This window comes from Hemicordylus capensis, chromosome 13 (assembly GCF_027244095.1).
Source record: "Hemicordylus capensis ecotype Gifberg chromosome 13, rHemCap1.1.pri, whole genome shotgun sequence".
Taxonomy (NCBI): Eukaryota; Metazoa; Chordata; class Lepidosauria; order Squamata; family Cordylidae; genus Hemicordylus; species Hemicordylus capensis.
Genome location: NC_069669.1, coordinates 2,591,298 through 2,609,302, shown reverse-complemented (window position 1 = coordinate 2,609,302; position 18,005 = coordinate 2,591,298). Strand labels below are relative to the sequence as shown.

At 48.1% G+C, this 18,005-nt stretch overlaps 1 protein-coding gene across 21 annotated transcripts in view; it reads left to right on the top strand.

The window, feature by feature from the left end:
• The window catches only part of PEMT (phosphatidylethanolamine N-methyltransferase), a 167,560-nt gene that overhangs the window by 53,689 nt on the left and 95,866 nt on the right, over positions 1–18,005 (top strand). For all 21 annotated transcript variants that reach the window (XR_008311930.1, XR_008311929.1, XR_008311927.1 and 18 more), the window contains 2 exons: positions 3,191–3,306; positions 14,048–14,193. Coding sequence is in view for 15 of the 21 variants with exons in the window: in XM_053275818.1 (XP_053131793.1) it covers positions 3,191–3,306; positions 14,048–14,193 (262 nt within the window). In the remaining 6 variants the exon portion in view is untranslated. The remainder of the gene's footprint in view (positions 1–3,190; positions 3,307–14,047; positions 14,194–18,005) is intronic.

The window sequence follows — 18,005 nt, the reverse complement described above, 5'->3', positions numbered from 1 at the left end:
GTTGGGCACATCTGCATCTGACATTACACTGTACGTTTTGCAGTAGAGCAAAGATAAAAATGGAACGGCGTAAAATAGAATGGGAGCTGGGTTTCCAAGCCAAGGTCGACTATATTAAAATGCAACACCTTTAAAAGTCAGGTCTTCTGGGATGATGGCGAAACAGTATATCCATGTCCCTGGAACAAACACTAAATATGAATGAAAGGCCAGGATATGTGGCCTATGAAGCATGCAAACGCCGTATGCAGCATTTATGGCTGATTAAACTGGAGAGGTCGAGGCGCTTTTAAATCTAGCTGCCGTGATCATCACAATGGTTTCTTTCTTTTCCCTTCTCCCTTTCCAGCTAGGCTGCTAAAAAGTAATATGGAAAGGTTTTGTGCAAAAAAAAAAGATCCACTCAAAATCACTTTTAAAAACTCAAGAAAAACCTTGCTGGGATCAGAGCAACGGTTTATCTAGGCCGGTTAGCCAAATGCCTGTGGGAAAGCTGGAAGCAGGGCACTTTCCTGCAGTTTCTCCGCAGCAACGGATACTGAGAGATATACTGCCTCTGAACATGGAGGTTCCACATAGCCATCATGCCTGGTTGCCATTGATAGACTCGTCTTCCAGCGTGACTTTGTCTCCTCCCCTTTAAAGCTATCTAGGCTAGTGGTTGTCACCATATCCTATGGGAATGGATTCTGTTAATGCATTTTACTCTGCAAGAAGGAGGACATTGTTTCTCCTGAATGCACTCACAGCCGCTCTTCTTTTTAAATTTCACTGTCAACCAACATAGGTGTTTGATATTGTGCCACCCTTAGGGCTGCCATATCCTGGCTTTCCAAATCCGGGTGCCTAATTTGCATATTATGCAAATTGGCTGGAAAATAATTTGTGAGCAGAATAGTGACTGCACATTTTGCTCCATCACTCCATTTCTACAAGGGCTGGAGCTTAGCTTTTTTTGTGGGGGGGCTGAAAGCTGAAATCCAGGCGAATCTGGGTGGGCTAAGCAAGCTGGGTGAGATGCTTAAAATCCAGGTGAAACCCGGAATTTCGGGGGACTTGGCAACTCCATGCCTCCCTTTCCTGCTGGTCTTTCAAGGTGTGGATTTCAGGATATCAAATTTTTCTCACGACCCCTCTTCCTTATAAGCTGCCGTGTAGAAGGGGGGGTTGATGAAATGGGGGTTTACCCTTGTTTCGTAACCCCCACTTCGTCACAGGGGGCAAGAGAGCTTCAGGATAGTTGAAGGAACGGAGTCTGCATTCAGTTCAGATTTCCTAAACAAAGCCTTCTGGGCAAGTGGCATCAATCTCGCATAGGGCCATTGCAAAACAATCTCCCGCCGGCGGCATCAGTCGCAGCTTGTCTGAGGCATCGGCTCCATCCTGCCTGTGACTCAGCAGCCTGGTGCGGATCCAGTCCGGTTGTCATTGCAAAAAGTGGCAACTCGGCCCCACCCTGCGTTCCCTCCCCCGCCCCACACAACTTGCCCCGAGCTCCGTTATTGCTGCTCAGTGACGCAGGCTCCTTTTTTCCAAAATTGAATTTTAAAACTGCAAACTATTTATATCGGCAAAAGAAAGTGGGGGGGGGGTTGTACATCTGCACTTGGGGCGTGAGCGGCTTGTGTAATGAGGAGGCGATCGTTGCGTGAGTAATTGAATCGCGTCCAGGCGCCAAAGCTGTTGCCGTGCAAAGCTGGTGGCGTATTGGACCGGTGACTGGAAGACTCACTCCCAGAGAGAATCAGCAAGCCCGTCTTGTCTCTGCCTGTGCCTCACGTGATGTTTAGATGTCTGGCCTGGGTGAGAGGGGCATGTCGGAATTCTGGGGGGTTGTACTGGGAAGCTCAGGGCCATAGGAGGGAGTCTGAAGGGGGTGACTTAAGTTTTCAGCCTTTGCTGAAAGCTGGGAAGTGTTTTGCATGGGGGGGGAGGCAGGGATCCAAACCCCTCCCAGCCCCAACCAGTAATATTTACAGTGGACTACACTGCAGTACTGTCTGCACTTATTTCCTAGTCACAGCTCCCCTTTCCCAGCCTTCAGTATGAAAAATAGGAAGCTGCCATATACTGAGTCAGACCACAGTCCATCTAGCTCAATATTGTCTGCACTGACCGACAGCAGCTGTCCCGGTTTTCAGGCAGAGAACAATCTTCCCCAGTTCTACCTGGGACTATTCCAGGGACTGCACCCGGGACCTTCTGCCGTCCCCAAAGGTGGCCTACATGGGTCTCCCATCCAGGCACTGATCTTACCAAGACTTGCTTAGCTTCAGCAAGGTGGCTGTATCGCGTGCCCATAGACCATCCTCTGGGATATCCCCTGCTAACTTGGCAAAGAGGCACCTTTTTGTCGTAGTGATTCTCTTTATTGAGCAGGGGGAGAGTAACTGGCCCTCTCCGTCCCCAGCACAGCATCCCTCCAGAGACTGTGGCTGGTGTCTATCTTATGTTTCTTTTTAGATTGTGAGCCCTTTGGGGACAGGGATCCATCTTATTTATTTATTATTTCTCTGTGTAAACCGCCCTGAGCCATTTCTGGAAGGGCGGTATAGAAATTTAATTAATTGATTAATTGATTAATTAATTAATCACCACCAGCCAATTACAAAAAGCAACTTTACTGGGAACAGCCTATATTCTGCGACGATATCTATAATAATAACAGCAACAACATTGAGAATAAAATCCAGCCATCCCAGGTCCTTGGGAAGGGCTCAATATCTGGATAAAACAAACCAGTCAATAACACCTGTCTGACTGTGTAAACAAGATAATAATAATAATAATAATAATAATAATAATAATAATAATATAATTAATATAATAAATATTTGTACCCTGTTTTGGCACTGGGGAATGGCATTGGCAGGGACATGTTTTAAAAAATAAACCACTCCAAAAAAAAAATGCTTCTTGGCTTAAGCTTGCTGCAGGATCATCTCCCCTCTGACCAGATGCTCTGTAGAGGTGGGGATCGGTGCCCTGCTGTTGGTTCAAGCCTTGCGGCGCCTCCAAAGTCGACGTCGCATTGAGTTCCTTGGACCCTTGACCTGACCCAACTCTGCTCTTAAAAGAGAGGCTGTTTTGAGGCCACTGAGTGCATAGCTTGGCTCACTGGGTTGCTCATGCCGCCAGCCAGACTCACTGCCGCTGACGCCTCTGGCTTTCTTTTCTTGTGTCCAACCAGGTCGGGAGATGGGAGCACCAGACGCGGTCGCTCACTCGCACCTTCCGTTCCCCATACGTGGCATGCTACTGTCTAGGAGCCGTCATCCTGCTGCTGAACTTTCTGCGGAGTCACTGGTAAGGAGCGTCATTGTGGTCATAAGGCCAGCCAAGGCCGACGCCTAGGAACATGTGGGCACGAGAACAGAAGAACAGCCCTGCTGGATCAGGCCCAAGAAGGCCCATCTAGTCCAGCATCCTGCTTCACACAGTGGCCCACCAGGTGCCTCTGGGAAGCCCATAGGCAAGAGGTGAGGGCAAGGCATGCCCTCTCTCCTGCTGTTGCTCCCCTGCAGCTGGTATTGGGAGGCATCGTGCCTCTGAAGCTGGAGGTGGCCAATAGCCCCCAGACTAGTAGCCATTGATAGACCTGTCCTCCATACAAGGGTGTAGCTATAATTGAGTGGATGGGTTCAAAGAAACCAGGGGACCCTGCTCCTGAGGTGCCCTCAGCTCCACCCCCTCCTTGTTTTCTTTATCATCTCCCTCATTCTGAGGGGCCGCTGGGGAGATGAGTGAACACGGCTCCCCTCTCCCCTAGCTCCGCCCCTGCCTCCATGAATTTATCTAAACCCCTCTTAAAGCCATCCAGGCTGTTGGCTGTCACCACATCTTGTAGCAGGTAATTCCAAAGGTTAATTATGCGCTGGGTGAAAAGGTACTTCCTTTTGTCGGTCCTAAATTTCTTGGCAATCAGTTTCATGGGATGACCCATGAAAGGGAAGAGAGCTGGTCTGGTGATAGCAAGCATGACTTGTCCCCTTAGCTAAGCAGGGTCCACCCTGGTTGCATATGGAATGGAGACTAGAAGTGTGAGCACCGTGAGATATTCCCCTCTGGGGATGGAGCCGCCGCTCTGGAAAAAGCAGAAGGTTCCAAGTTCCCTCTCTAGCAGCTTCTCCAAGATAGGGCTGAGAGACTCCTGCCTGCAACCTTGGAGAAGCCGCTGCCAGTCAGTGTAGACAATACTGAGCGAGATGGACCAAGGGTCTGACGGTCTATGCAGCTTCCTATGTTCCTAACCCCTAGTTCTAGTGTTAAGCTGGGATATAAAATGGTTTTTTTAAAAAATTATAAATATACATAAATAAATAAGCTGGGTCATTTTATCATCTTGAGTGTTCAGAATTTGTGCCTGATCAGAAGAACCCTGCAGAGACAGAGGAAGCATTGCTAGCAGTCTCCTCAGCACTCGGCAGGGTGATACCAATGACTGCCTTGCCAAAATTTTTGTGTGTACCTTGCGGTAAGTTCCCCCTGTCCAGTGGCTGCTTGTATTCACCCCATTTTGATTTTTATCACAAAGCTTTTGTTTTGAAAATAAGAACAAGACCATCAAAAACAGGCAAAAGGAGTCAGACCCTTGGTTCATCTAGTTCCGAATGGTTTTCAGAGAGTTCCTGGTTTTCAGATAGAAACACTGAAGGTGCACGGGGTCAAACTTCTTTCTGGTGGGGTTTAATCAGTATCTGCGGAGTTGTTGCATAGGGAACCTGCTTAGAACAAGGACCTCTGTGGCACCCCAGCTGGAAAGACCCTTTTTTGCTCCGTGAGCCTTTCAGCATGATCTGATGTTGGGTGCCATAAGGACCTAAGGGGACAGCAAGAGCACCGCAAAGTTTGTTCTGGTCTGGCCTACCGATTCCCACAGCGGCCAGCCAGATGACTCCAGGAACCCCTCAAGCAGGGGAGGAAGGCAAGAGCCCTCTTCAGCTGTTGTTCCATATCAACTGGTATTCCAGGGTAGACTGCCTCCGAACAGGGAGGTTCGTTAAATAAACAAATAAGTAAATCAAGTAATGCCCAGTATCTCTTGAACAGATATTTTGTACCCTTGTTCCCTACCCACCATCCCATGCATTGGGGGTTGGTTCATCCTCCCTCCCCCAGCAGAGCCGATGCAAGTCAGACACTCGGACTTTTCATAACAAAAGGAAAAACCGTTGCCGGCGTGCTATTTAAAAGTTACATTGGCAGTAGCGAATGGGGATTATCTGTGCACTTAGCACTCAGGTTGCTTCGACATCCTTATCTCTAATATGACAAGATAACGTGCTTCTCCCCCCCCCGACGCGCCCCTTCCTTGCCAGCTTTTAATCCAGTATGAATGATGTACTGTACATTATGGTAATGTGTCCTTAGATGTTCCCGTCGGTGCAGTGAAGGTAACCTAAGCAGGCCTGGCCTTCGGGTGGTTTTCTCAGCGCCCACATCTGAGTGCGGCTTCGGATCTCGGTTTGCTCACTGCCTGTTCCTGGTTTCTGGGTGACCAAGGCAGTGCTGGGGCCTGCAGCAGGAGTCAGGTTCACAGCAAGAGCCAGGCTGGGTCTGGAAGCTGCCATATACTGAGTCAGGCCATAGGTCCATCTCGCTCAGTCTTCTGTGGCTCTGCCATGGTCCTCTTAGGGATGTGCCCGAACTGGTTCGGAGGCCCTTTTTATAGGCCTCCAGACCGGTTCTAATCCCCAGCAGTTCGGCCAGTTCGAAGATGGGGGAGGATAACTTTAAGGACGGGGGAGGGTGCTCTTACCCCTCCCACTGTGTTTCCCCCACCAGTGCTTTCTTTTAAAATGGTCCGGCGGGGCGGCAGCGTACCTCCTTGCTGCCCCTGTGCCTCCTCGGACCGGAAGTGCTCACTGTGCATGCGCATGTCATAGGAGGTAGGGGGAGGTAGTGGTAGGGGGATGATCTTCGCTGCTGCTGATTGGACTGTAGCTCAGTGTTGGAGCATCTGCCAGGGCCAGCACAAGGATCAGGGTCATCCCAGGTGAAACCTGGCTTTGGCGCTCCCCTACCCTCTTTGCCAGCGTGGGTGGGTGCCTCCTGGCAGGTGGGCAATCCCTGTCACCCATGCTGGCTGGCTGGCTCTGGTGCACTCTGGTGCCTGCGGTGACCTGTCACCCAGCTGGCTGGCTGACTCAGATGGTGTGCACAGGCGCCCCAGGCCATTGGCGCCCCTCCTTGCCTGGCGCCCTAGGCGGCCACCTAGTTCACCTAGCAGGCTGGCCAGCCCAGGCATCTGCTTTGCATGCTGAAGGCCCCAGCTCCAATCCCTGGCATCTCCAGGTAGGGCTGGGAAAGACGCCTGCCTAAAACCTTGGAGAGAGAGCCACTGGCTTTCAGACAGACTCTATGGCGGACAGACTCTCTGGAGCTAGATGGACCAATGAGGCAACTTCCAGAGACTGAATCTGTCCTTCCGCATGCAGAGTAGATGCTCTGCCACTGCCCTATGGCCCTGCTGCCAAACTCCCCTCGGCCAAACTCCCGGCCCCCAATTAATAGCACTGGCGTCTGCAAATCCTTGAGATCATTTCCCAAGGCCCCGTCCTCTCGGCGACAGAACGTGGCACCCATTTTCGTTTGGAACCTCGCGAGACCCACCGGCTGCAGCTGGCGCCTTTTTGTTTGAGCCGCTTCTGGTGGTTTCCTGGAACGCCTGTAGAAAGGATGCACGTGGGCCGTAATTGGTTCTCAGGGAATGGAGAGAGCAGAGCCTGCTTAGCTTATGTAAGAGCGAGATAAGTGTGTTTGAGTTTTGCCGTGCGGGCTTTTAGCCGGCCAGCTTCACGGAGGGAGCTTTAGCTGCCGGTCTTCCAGGGCGCTCCATAAATCCCGGGATGTGTTGCCTGACCTAAACACCACCTGCTAGTAAAAGGAGGCGTGCTCTCTGTTTACAAAGTCGTCTTGACAGCCTGCTCGATGAACCCGGCTGGTTCTCATGAAGGGCTGAGGATTGTACACATCATTATGCCCGTGAAATAAGCTATGGAAAGGTCCGATCAGGGAGTTTGCTTCCAAGGGTTGCTCAACAGAGTAAATACCCTTAATGTCATGGCCCCAGATTCAGGATTCACCCCTACCACCACCCTATTTGGGATGGGGCTGTAGCACCTGCTTTGCCTGCAGAAGATCCTGTGTTTGATCTCTGGCAGCATCTCCTGGTAGGGCTGGGAACAGAGGAAGCTGCCATATACTGAGTATATACCATTGGTCTATCTAGCTCAGTATTGTCTTCACAGACTGGCAGCGGCTTCTTCAAGGTTGCAGGCAGGAATCTCTCTCAGCCCTATCTTGGAGGTGCTGCCAGGGAGAGAACTTGGAACCTTTTGCATGAAGCTCTTTGGAGCTTCCCAAGATCTATGCCACTCTTGGATCGCTGCCATGGCAAAGACCCTGGCTTGGCCCAGAAGCGGATACTTTAGTGAAGATTTCTCTCAAGATTGCTATTAAGGCATGTGCTTTTGGAACTGGTGCACCATAGTGTTCGAGAGAATGGGCTGGAAAGTCCTGGGTTCAAATCCTACCATAGCCGAGGCCTCATTAGCTTGGGAGGAACCAACAGCCTTGGTATACCCTGATGCTGAGACAGCAGAAGGTTCTTGCCTTCATGCCCTGCATCTGGGCTCTGTGGAAGCATCTAGCTTACAGATGCTAGACTCAGTGGACCCTTTGGTCTGATCCTGCTGGGCTGCTCTTATTTCCTTGGCCACAATAGTGATGGAACCTCCATGTACAGAGGCAGAATATCTCTGAATGCCGGATTGCTGTGAATAAACTACAGGAGAAGGTTTTTTCCTGCATTCCTTGCCCAAAGGCTTTTTATTTATTGGTTTCTTTGTTTTGTACATGTATAAGCTGCCCCTCAGTAACAAAATGCTCAGAGTGGCATCTGGCTAGGGGAACAGAATGCTAAGTTAGCTGGACTTAGTCTGATCCAGCAGGGCTCTCATTTAGGTTTTTATCCTCTAGATCAGAAGTTCCCAAACTTGTGTCCTTGGATGTTGCTGCCCTACAACTCCCAAGGGCCTTTGACCATTGTGGCTGGGGATGATGGGAACTGTGATACAAGGACATCTGAGAATTCAGGCTTGAGGTGGGGGGAAACCCTTTTCACGGTAGAATCACAGAGCGAATTCTCAAGTACAATTGGCTTTGTTTGTTGGAGCCTGATGCCTGAGCAGCTCTGATGCCAGGCATGACACATTCCCCTGCCCTTTGTGTTGGACAGACGCAAATGCCGAGTCGGGCCAGGTATCTGACCTAAGTGGTGTCCACTTGGCTGGTCTCAGCTCAGCAATCTGAACGTCCGACTGCGTCAGAGAATCGGAGCTTCTTTGCCATGTCATTTCACTGCTTTTCTGCCTTTCATTTTCTGACTCACCAAATGCTTTACCGATAGAAGCAAATTTGTCCTTCTCAGCTATCTAAATCCAGACTGTGCATGAAAGAACATCGCTACTTTGCATCGTTCTCCGCTCTTTCCAAAATCTTGCATCTTTCGGGGTGACGTGTTGCAGATTATCATGTTCTTCCATTCTACGTTCAAGGATTCTGTCCATCTCTTTGGATAGAAAGAATCCTCCTTGTTTTCATCCTCTGGGGTGGAGAGAATGCAGTCTGTGTTTTGGAGAGAGAACTGTGATCGCATGACGAGACATAAGTTTTAGGCGGTATACAAATGTATAAAATAAAATAAAATGAAGTTGGCTTTATACTTGGGTTTTGTCTCCTCCAAAGCAGATACGGGCTGACCGGGATGGGACACAGGAGACTGGTTATCATAGTCTCCTGTGTTTTTGTTTGAAATCAAATTGGCCACAGGGAAAGGATAAAACTGAATTGAACTGAGGCTTCAGGAGGGTAATTGGGATCAGGAAAACAGCACAGGAAAGCACTGAAATGTTGGTGAGAAGTGTGTGAGAAAGCTTTTTCTCTGCAATTTTCCTGACCTAAATAAACATAAAAGTAAAGTGCCATCGAGTCGGTGTCGACTCCAGGTGGGGTTTACCATTATCATCTCCCATGATGATAATGTTTGAGATGATGCCTTCCAGCATCTTCCTAGATCGCTGCTGCCCAATATAGGTGTTTCCCATAGTCTGGGGAACGTACCAGCAGGGATTCAAACAGGCCACCTCTGGCTTGATAGTCTCAAGCTCTTTGGGGATACACATAAACGTACCTATATGGTTCTCGTGTATTTTCCTCCATGGGGCAAATCACATCTGGGTGTGTGTGATTTAAATTGGGAAAACTGGCTTGGCCTAGAACAGACAAGGCAGGAGGGTTCCAACCTCCCGACCCCCCACCCCATCAATTCTCTAACTTAAGTCTCCCCCACCAATGCCATTTTTTGCCATGGAAGAGAAACCTGATGAAGACAATATGTTCCTGTATGGTTTTCCCTCTGCAATGAAAGCAGCTTTGGGCAACTGAGAGGGCCCCATCTTTCCTCACTTGCAGCCCCTTCCAAAACAGAGGGGCCCACCACTACCTTTACAAGGAGAAAATCACACTTCAGTGACCCAGCCATTGAAGCCCAATGCAATATGTTCTTGGTGCTCCCACTGAAAGAAAGAGAAAGTGTATGGAGAAGCAGGTTTGCTGTTTTGAAACAAGACATTAGATAGCAGTGCATTAGAATATTCCCCACACTTTTACACAACTTGAAAGGTATTTATGCCACAGCAATTAATTATACAAATAAACTGACTTTTTCAAAAGTGTTTTGTTTTGGGTGCGTGTTTGCTTTTGCGTAGTTCCCTGAGAAATTAGAGAGGCCTGAAATACATCAGACATTAAAAGAGATTTCGACATAGCATGCGGAATTTTCACGCGCTGCTAGAAGGTCCACTTTAGGGTTTTTTGCGGCTAACCTCAGGACCTTAAAGTCAAGGTGGAAAGTGCTAAAGCAGCAGAGACTTAAGTCAAAGGTGGGGGCCATAACGTAACAACGAGAGAGAGAGAAAGCACCAAGAAAAGGATGTTTACTGAGATGACGGTTACATACTGACCCAAATAACATATAACACACAAATGGCTTGTTAGGCAAGCAGTGTCATTATCAGCCAAAGAAGCTGTGGAGGCAAAGAACAGCTTGCTTGAGAGGCCTGGCAGGAAAAGCCGATTTGGGGAAACAAAATACCAAATCTTACAAAATTGCTGGCAGTGACATCTACCACCAGGTAGTGATTGGAGAACTGTCAGGACACAATAGCTGCCTCCCCACCGCCCACCGCTTGTCCTCCTGGCCAATAGGAATATTCAGTCTTGGCCCAGATTACCCCTGGGCGGCGAGGTCGCTCTGCGGGTCACAGGTTTCTGGTTAACAGGCTCCAGCTGTCCCTATTTAGCAGTCCCTCTTTTCTACTCCAGGTCTTTCCAGATGACAATACACTGTGCTGTTCCCAGCGCAATCTTCCTCCCGCTCCACACACTCCTGCAGCCTTCTGCTCGCCTTCCTGGTACCAATTCATGCTGTTTTCAAGCACAGAGCAAGGTCCTTCTACTTTTGGGGCGCACGGTGGTTCTCCTTGGGAAGCCAGAGCTGCCCCACTGGTGGTGCTGCGAAAATCTTGTGAGGGCTGTGCACTCTTCTGGAACAGTGTGAATTCACGCTGGGAAGGATGTCTGAAATGTGCGGAGCAGGGTGTGTAAGCTCGTGCTTGGAGTAATGCAATTTATTCCTGTCTGGAAGGACCCTAGAAGATCACTGTTCCTCTTGTCATTTTTTCTCTTTTGGTGGTGCTTGGGTTGGGTCTCTGACTTGCTGCCTTCCCCAGGGCCTTCTGTGGGTTCCCATCCCAGCACCTCCACCAGCACATGGGATGTGGGGACTTCCCATCCCCTCTATCACCCATCTCAGGATTGCTGCATTCGCTGCCAAGGCATATACAGTGTGGCTGGTTCCACATGATGCATGAAATTACCCAGAGTCCTATGTTTACTAAGCGTGCATGAACTGTAAACCAAGGGGGAGTCGTTTCTCCAGCTGAGGGAACCGCTGTTCTCAACAGATGTTAGAATCATTGGCTACAGGGTGTTGCACTGTGATTATATCAGCTGAAATCCGTTTTTGTTGTTATGGCAGAAAGCCATAAATGCTTACAAAGTTTATTTACCAGTTCGGGGGAAAGGAGGAAAAGGGTGTCTTCTGAGTTCATGAGCTTTGCAAATAGAAACGCTGTTTAGGAAACTGTAAATGGCTAGTCCAAGTGAAGATGGTCCATTACCGTCTGCAAACACTGTTCCTCTTAGCTGTAGCCCATACGCCAGCTGGCCTGATATGGGATGCTGAGGAAGGGGGCTCCGTGTTTGTGCAAGGTAGTGAGGCATGAAGAGAGAGGGTGAGACAGTACAGGGAGAAAGCCTGGCTAGGTGTCCTGACTGTTCTGTCGATCCTGGTTTTCGCTTTAGTTGCTTAACTGGCACGGAGCCAGCTTTGAAGAGTGTAGTTAACAGCAAGTTGCTTGTTTGTTTTCTGAATGTATTTTGGCTTTGGCATGACAGGGGTAGAAAAAGCAAACAGGCAAGTTGTTCTTTCCTTGCAAAAAATGAGTGGGTCCCTGCAAATTTATATGCAAAGCTGTCCCCTATCCCAGTTGCATTCAGAGGCAACCGTGCAACCAGGATACGAGAGCTTTGCATATAAATGTGCAGGTCCTCACTCTGTTTTGCAAGGAAAGAAACACTTGCCAGTTTTCTTTTTCAGTCCCTGCTATGCCAAAGCCAAAAAAGTGCTCGAACATGAACACCAAACCACAATTTGCAGATAGCCTCAAGTTCCTGCTTTCCTGCTACACGTCCCCTTTGCCCAGGCATATGCGCTGCTTGTTCCAAGGACATTCTCTCTAAATCCAAATGTATTCTGCTCTGATGAGCTGCAAAACTAGAAGCCAGGTGTGCTCTATCACCACGAGATCCTGAAGAACTTCTTACTATTGGAGCTGACCAGTGCTGAACATGGCCCAGAGTGGATGCTTATACATGGTTCCTTTAAAAAAAACAAAACCCACCAAAAAACCCAAATATTGGACATTTTCCAAGATCTCTCCTCCACAGCTCCTTGTCTTCGCCAGTGTTCTAATTTTAGGCTCCAGGTCTTGAACCTCTGCCCAACATGTAAACTATGCAAAACATTTTTGATATTGCAGAGGTGTGCAAAAGAGGGGACAGGGTGAGATAACGGGGCAGCTCTTTCTCAATCCTCTTGGGAGATAATTTTGTTTTTGTTTTGAACTCTCTAGTCTGCAATCGCTGATGGGCCCCAAAGTGGCCATCCCGAGCTGCTCACATGTACGGTAAAACTTTCCACTCATTATGTAACCCAGTGGCTATTTATAGCCCAATGCCAAAGGTTCACAGCAGGAATGATATATTCAGTTGGCCAAAGCTGTTGGGGGCACTTCAGTTTTCTTGGGCATGTGCAAGAACCTTTGCCAAATCATGTTCTCTAATGAATTCCAGTTGGGAAGCATCCATCTTCGACCAGGATCCAAAAAAAACCCCAAGCATAATATTGAGCATGTATGTTGGGGGTTCTCAAGCTTCAGTCCCCAGATGTTGCTAGACTACAACTCCTATAATCCCCAGCCACAATGGCTTTTGTTGTGGCTGAGTTGTAGTCTAGCAACATCTGGGGACCCAAGGCTGAGAACTCTAGGTATATGCAGTGCTTTAGGGCTGCTGCTCAACTTCAGCTCCCCACCCCCAGCAGTTTTTGGACTACAAATCCCATCATCCCCAGGCACAGTAGTCAATAGCCAGGGATTATGGGGACTGTAGGCCAACATCTGCAGGAGGGTCGAAGTTGAGCAGCCCCCCCCTTTTTTTAAAAAAAATTTAGAGTTTTCACTATGCTTCTCATACATTATTTTCTTAAACCCTTTCAACTGTTCCATAAAGTAGGCCCTGGCTGGCCCTGGGCCGATCATGATCTCTCAGTCTAACTTACCTCTCAGGGTTGTGAGGATAAAACTGGGGAGAATGTGTATGGCCATGCTGAGTTCCTTGGAGAAAGGGTAGGGTAGAAATAATATGTGTGTGGGAGAAGATGTGTTCACAGCTGTTCTGGGATGATTGTCATCCTTGTCCCCCAGCAAAAAGCACAGACATCTCTCTAAGCAGTCTAATGCAGATCTGAATAATTGTCTATTGCATGTGCAGTTAGCTTAACTACAACAGATATTTATATACTGCTTTTCAACAACAGTTCCCAAAGCGGTTTACACAGAGAAATAAAAATAAATAGAGATGGCTCCCTGACCCCAAAGGGCTCACAACCTAAAGAAGAAACACAAGAGAGACCCCAGCAACAGCCACTGGAGGGATGCTGTGCTGGGGATGGACAGGGCCAGTTGCTCTCCCCCTGCTCAGTCAAGAGAATCACCACTTTAAAAAGGTGCCTCTTTGCTCAGTTAGCAGGGGACTAACTGAGATACTTGCGCATTCTATAAGTTTTTTTTAAAAAAAATTGCCCTGCTGATAATAGTATCAAATGTGTATCCTGTTCAGGATACTTATCCTCAGCCACAACTATTCAGAGCTGGTCTTGTGGTAGCAAGCATGACTTGTCCCCTTAGCTAAGCAGGATCTGCCCTGGTTGTATATGAATGGAGACTAGAAGTGTGAGCCCTGGAAGAGATTCCCCTTCTTAGGGGATGGAGCCGCTCTGGGAAGAGTATCTAGGTTCCAAGTTCCCTCCCTGGCAGCATCTCCAGATAGGGCTGAGAGAGATTCCAGCCTACAACCTTGGAGAAGCTGCTACCAGTCTGTGTAGACAAGACTGAGCTAGATGGACCAATGGTCTGACTCAGTATATGGCAGCTCCCAATGTTCTGTCCTGGGAGCAGAAAACAGTACAGATTCACAAACAACAGCGCTTGGCATGAAAAATGCACATCCCTAAAGTGAGTCTGTTGGACTTTGGCCATTTCTCGTTAAACCCCATCACCACTACCATGAAGCCTTTCAGAGGAGAGAATCGTCAATGAGATGGGAGCCCAGGATTAGTTCCTCTCCTTCCTTTTCTTTACAGCTTCACGGAAGCCATAAAGAGCCAACCCAAACTGGAGGTTCTGGATTGTCTTCCCGGCTACTGTGCTGGCCTGATTATTGCGGCCGTCGGCACGGTGTTTGTCGTTTCCAGCTTCCTCGCACTGGGTTTCGTTGGCACGTTCTTGGGTAAGACAAGTTTATGTGCCCTTATGGGCTACCTGTGTGGAGGTCATGTTGGGCCAGGATGGATGGGAGTCTCAAACTCCATGCAGTCAGTAACGCTTGAAGTGGGGTGGGATTTGGATGGGAGGCCACCTCACTTCCTTTCAGGACTGAAACCATCCCTCCTTCTCTTCCATGGATGTAATTGAGTTTGGCCTTGCTCGAAATGAAACCGTTCCACTGGTTCTCGGGGTCAAATCCAAGCCAAAGTCCAGGGCCTCCACACACCCTGGGGGCCCCCAAACCCTCTTTAGCCTGTCCTGGGCGGTGTGGTCAAATGTGACCTCTGCTTTAGTGGCAGGGAGGGGGGGAGCGGGGAAAGAAATACGTGGGATGGGAATATGTTAAGTGGTGTGTTGAGATGTTTCTGCTATGCATCAACATACCTGTTTTACATTCTTACATTCTTGTGAGTTCAGTTGCTGCTTGTGCCCTCAAGAACCCATGTGTGAAAAATACTGTGTGTGTCATGGTGTGTGTGTGTGTGTGCGTAGGGGGATGATGCTTAACCTTCGGGGGTGACCTCCAGCTGGGGGCGGGGCCTCCAAAGGCCTTGGGGTCCAGGCTCCAAGATTATCTAGGCACACCTCTGCTGGGATTTGTGGGAAAGAGCTGACAGTCAGTCCAGTAGCCCAGAGAGGCAAGGTCAAGTTTATCAGGGGGAGAGTAACTGGCCCTATCACTCCAGTGGCTGTTGCTGGTAGCTGCCTTATGTTCCTTTTTAGACTGTGAGCCCTTTGGGGACAGGGGGCTATCTTATTTATGGATTGTTTCTTTTTCTATGTAAGCCGCTTTGAAAACTTGGGTTGAAGATCAGTATATACATATTCTTCGTAGTAGTAGTAGTAGTAGTAGTGTATACATATGATAGTTCTCTGGCCGGAGCTGCTGGGGATTGAACCTGGAACCTTCTGCATGCAAGGCATGTGCTTTGCCACTGAACCGCAGCCCCCTCCCCGCTCCAAAGGCACATCGCGGGGGTCTTCAGATTTGCTGTTGAAAGGTCTGATTCATCGCAGCCTGGATGACTTATTTGGCTGCCATTTCCGCCAGCACACAGAGCAGGTGAGTCAAGAGGGGCAGGAGGTGTGACTTGCTGTGACAGTCACCTTCTCTTGGGAATCCGTTTACGTGCAACATTTAGGATGCTCTCAGCAGAGTCATCTTCGCCACGAGAACTGAATTGTGGCACACGGCAGGTTGGGCAGTGGGGAAAAGCACCTTGTCATTCTGGAACAAAGAAGGCTATGCAGAGAACTGGGAGAAATGCAACATGCATCACTCCAGATTTTCTGAGGGGGAAAGAAAGGATATTTCATTTTTTAGCAACCTAGGAAGCTGCCTTATACCGAGTCAAAGCATTGGTCCATCTAAAACATAAGAACATAAGGACAGCCCTGCTGGATCAGGCCTGAGGCCTATCTAGTCCACCATCCTGTCTCACTCAGTGGCCCACCGGATGCCACTGGGGAGCCCACAGGCAAGAGGTATGTGCATGCCCTCTCTCCTGCTGTTGCTCCCCCACAACTGGTATTGAGAGGCATCTTGCCTCTGAGGCTGGAGGTGGCCCACAGCCATCAGACTAGTAGCCATCAATAGACCTGTCCTCCATGAATTTGTCTAAGCCCCTTTTAAAGCCATCCAAACTGATGGCCATCACCACGTCCCGTGGCAAAGAATTCCATTGATTAATTATACGCTGTGTGAAAAAGTACTTCCTCTTGTCGTTCCTAAATTTCCCAACCTTCAGTTTCATGGGAAAGAACCCAGTTAGAAGCCCAGCTAACTGGGGAGAGAGGCATCTTTTTCTCTTTATGGTTCTCTTTATTTAGCAGGGGGAGAGTAACTGGCCCTGTCCACCCCCAGCACAGTATCTCCGGTGACTGTTGCTGCTGTCTATCTTGTATTTCTTTTTTTGATTGCGAGCCCTTTGATGACAGGGATCCATCTTATTTATGTATTATTTATTTTTGTGTGTAAACTGCTTCGATAACTTGGATTGAAGAGCGGTATATCAATATTCGGTTTATTTATTTATTTATTTATTTATTTTATATTTAGACTTAAGCAGCAGCATGGTGGCAGGGAAGATTGGATTCCTCTCCCATATGCCGCAGCCCCAATCCAAATTGTGTCCCCCATCAGCTGCTTTTACAAGAAGAAAATTGCATTAGGAGTCCCATCCTGGGCCTCCAGCCTAACATGGAGTTTGGCCTTTGGTAGACCATGTTACCTGGTGTGTTTGGTTTGGATTAGTTCGTTTTGGTGGCTAACAATTAGATCAGTGCTAGAACTGCCAACAATATTTTTGAAGCAATATTTTGCTTCACTGTTTTGAAGCAAATTTGGGGATAGCCAAGACCAGCGGAGCTCAGGTCTTACAGGAATTTTGAGGGAGAAGTAAAATAAAATGAAATTTCTCAGTGGGGGGTAGCGTGCAAGCCAAGGTTGTCATGGAAGCAAAATGTGAAGCCAACACAGAGATTTCTGACCAGGCAAAACTTCAGAGGAATGCTGAGAAAATGTCTGAGGATTACTGAGAAAAACAGAACTGTGTACAGAAAAGTGTATAGCAGCATTTCTTGGAGGAGCAGAATAGCTCATAATCCTTAATCCAAGGGCTCCCAACTAGAGATGTGCAAATTGATTCCAATTCAAATCAACGCCTTAAAAGGGCAGTTAGATTCGAATTAGAATCAAAATCTCAAAATTCAATTTGAATTTATTTTGGGAGCCGTTTGGCACCTTTTAAAAACCATTCAGGCCCGCTGATTGGTTAAAAAAGGTGCCAAAACATGGTTGAATTGAATTTGAATTGAATTTTCGGACCGGATTTGAATTTAAAATGAATTGAAAAATTTGTTTCATGCACATCTCTACTCACAACTGTGAATTCCTAGATGATATTGGACTACAACTCTCATCATCTTCAGCCTCGATGACCAAAGACCATTGTTGTGGGGGAATATGGGAGCTATAGTGTGGTATTTTGGGAATCTCTGGAGACCCACGGTTGGGAACCCCTGTCCTAGCCAGTACATTTTAGCTCTCTACTCAAGTGTGGTACTGTGCATAGTTCCAAGGCATTGAGTGGGAGTGGAATCGTGCTACTGGTCCCATCACCAGCCTCTTTACAACAACTGTCATTGCTTCTGACCACCCCATGTTAGATGAGGTTTCTGTGTATGTAGACCCTTTCACACAATTGAACATCCTGAACAACCAGCATGGATGGGTCTGTGTCTATAGAACCCTCATTCTCAACTTCACCTCAACATGTGAAGGTTTTCTGCTCTTCCCACAAATTGGATACATGTGTTGAATAAAGTGAGGACTGCGTTTTTCTTGTACCTGTTCATAGACATCATTCAGGGCCAGTTCAAACATTATGCAGAACCTCAGTTTATTTCTAGTAACCTAGGCTACTTTCATCATCTGAAGCCGTGCCATGGCACTAACCATAGTTTCTTTAAGGCCCTCAACTCCTGCTGTAGGCTCCCAGTGGCATCTGGTGGGCCACTGTGTGAAACAGGATGCTGGACTAGATGGGCCTTGGGCCCAGTCCAGCAGGGCTGTTCTTATGTTCTTATGTAAAGCCATCTAACCAGGATCTGAATCCTAGGTTTGACGTTGCCTTGCATACCTAGATTAAGGCTAACTTTAGTTCTGTGTTACATCTGAATGCATAACCAGTGTTGGTAGGAAGTGTCTGAAACACAGCTGTGAAGTATTTGTTTTAATATTTGAGTTGTGTTTCATCTCTCAAAGGAGTGAAT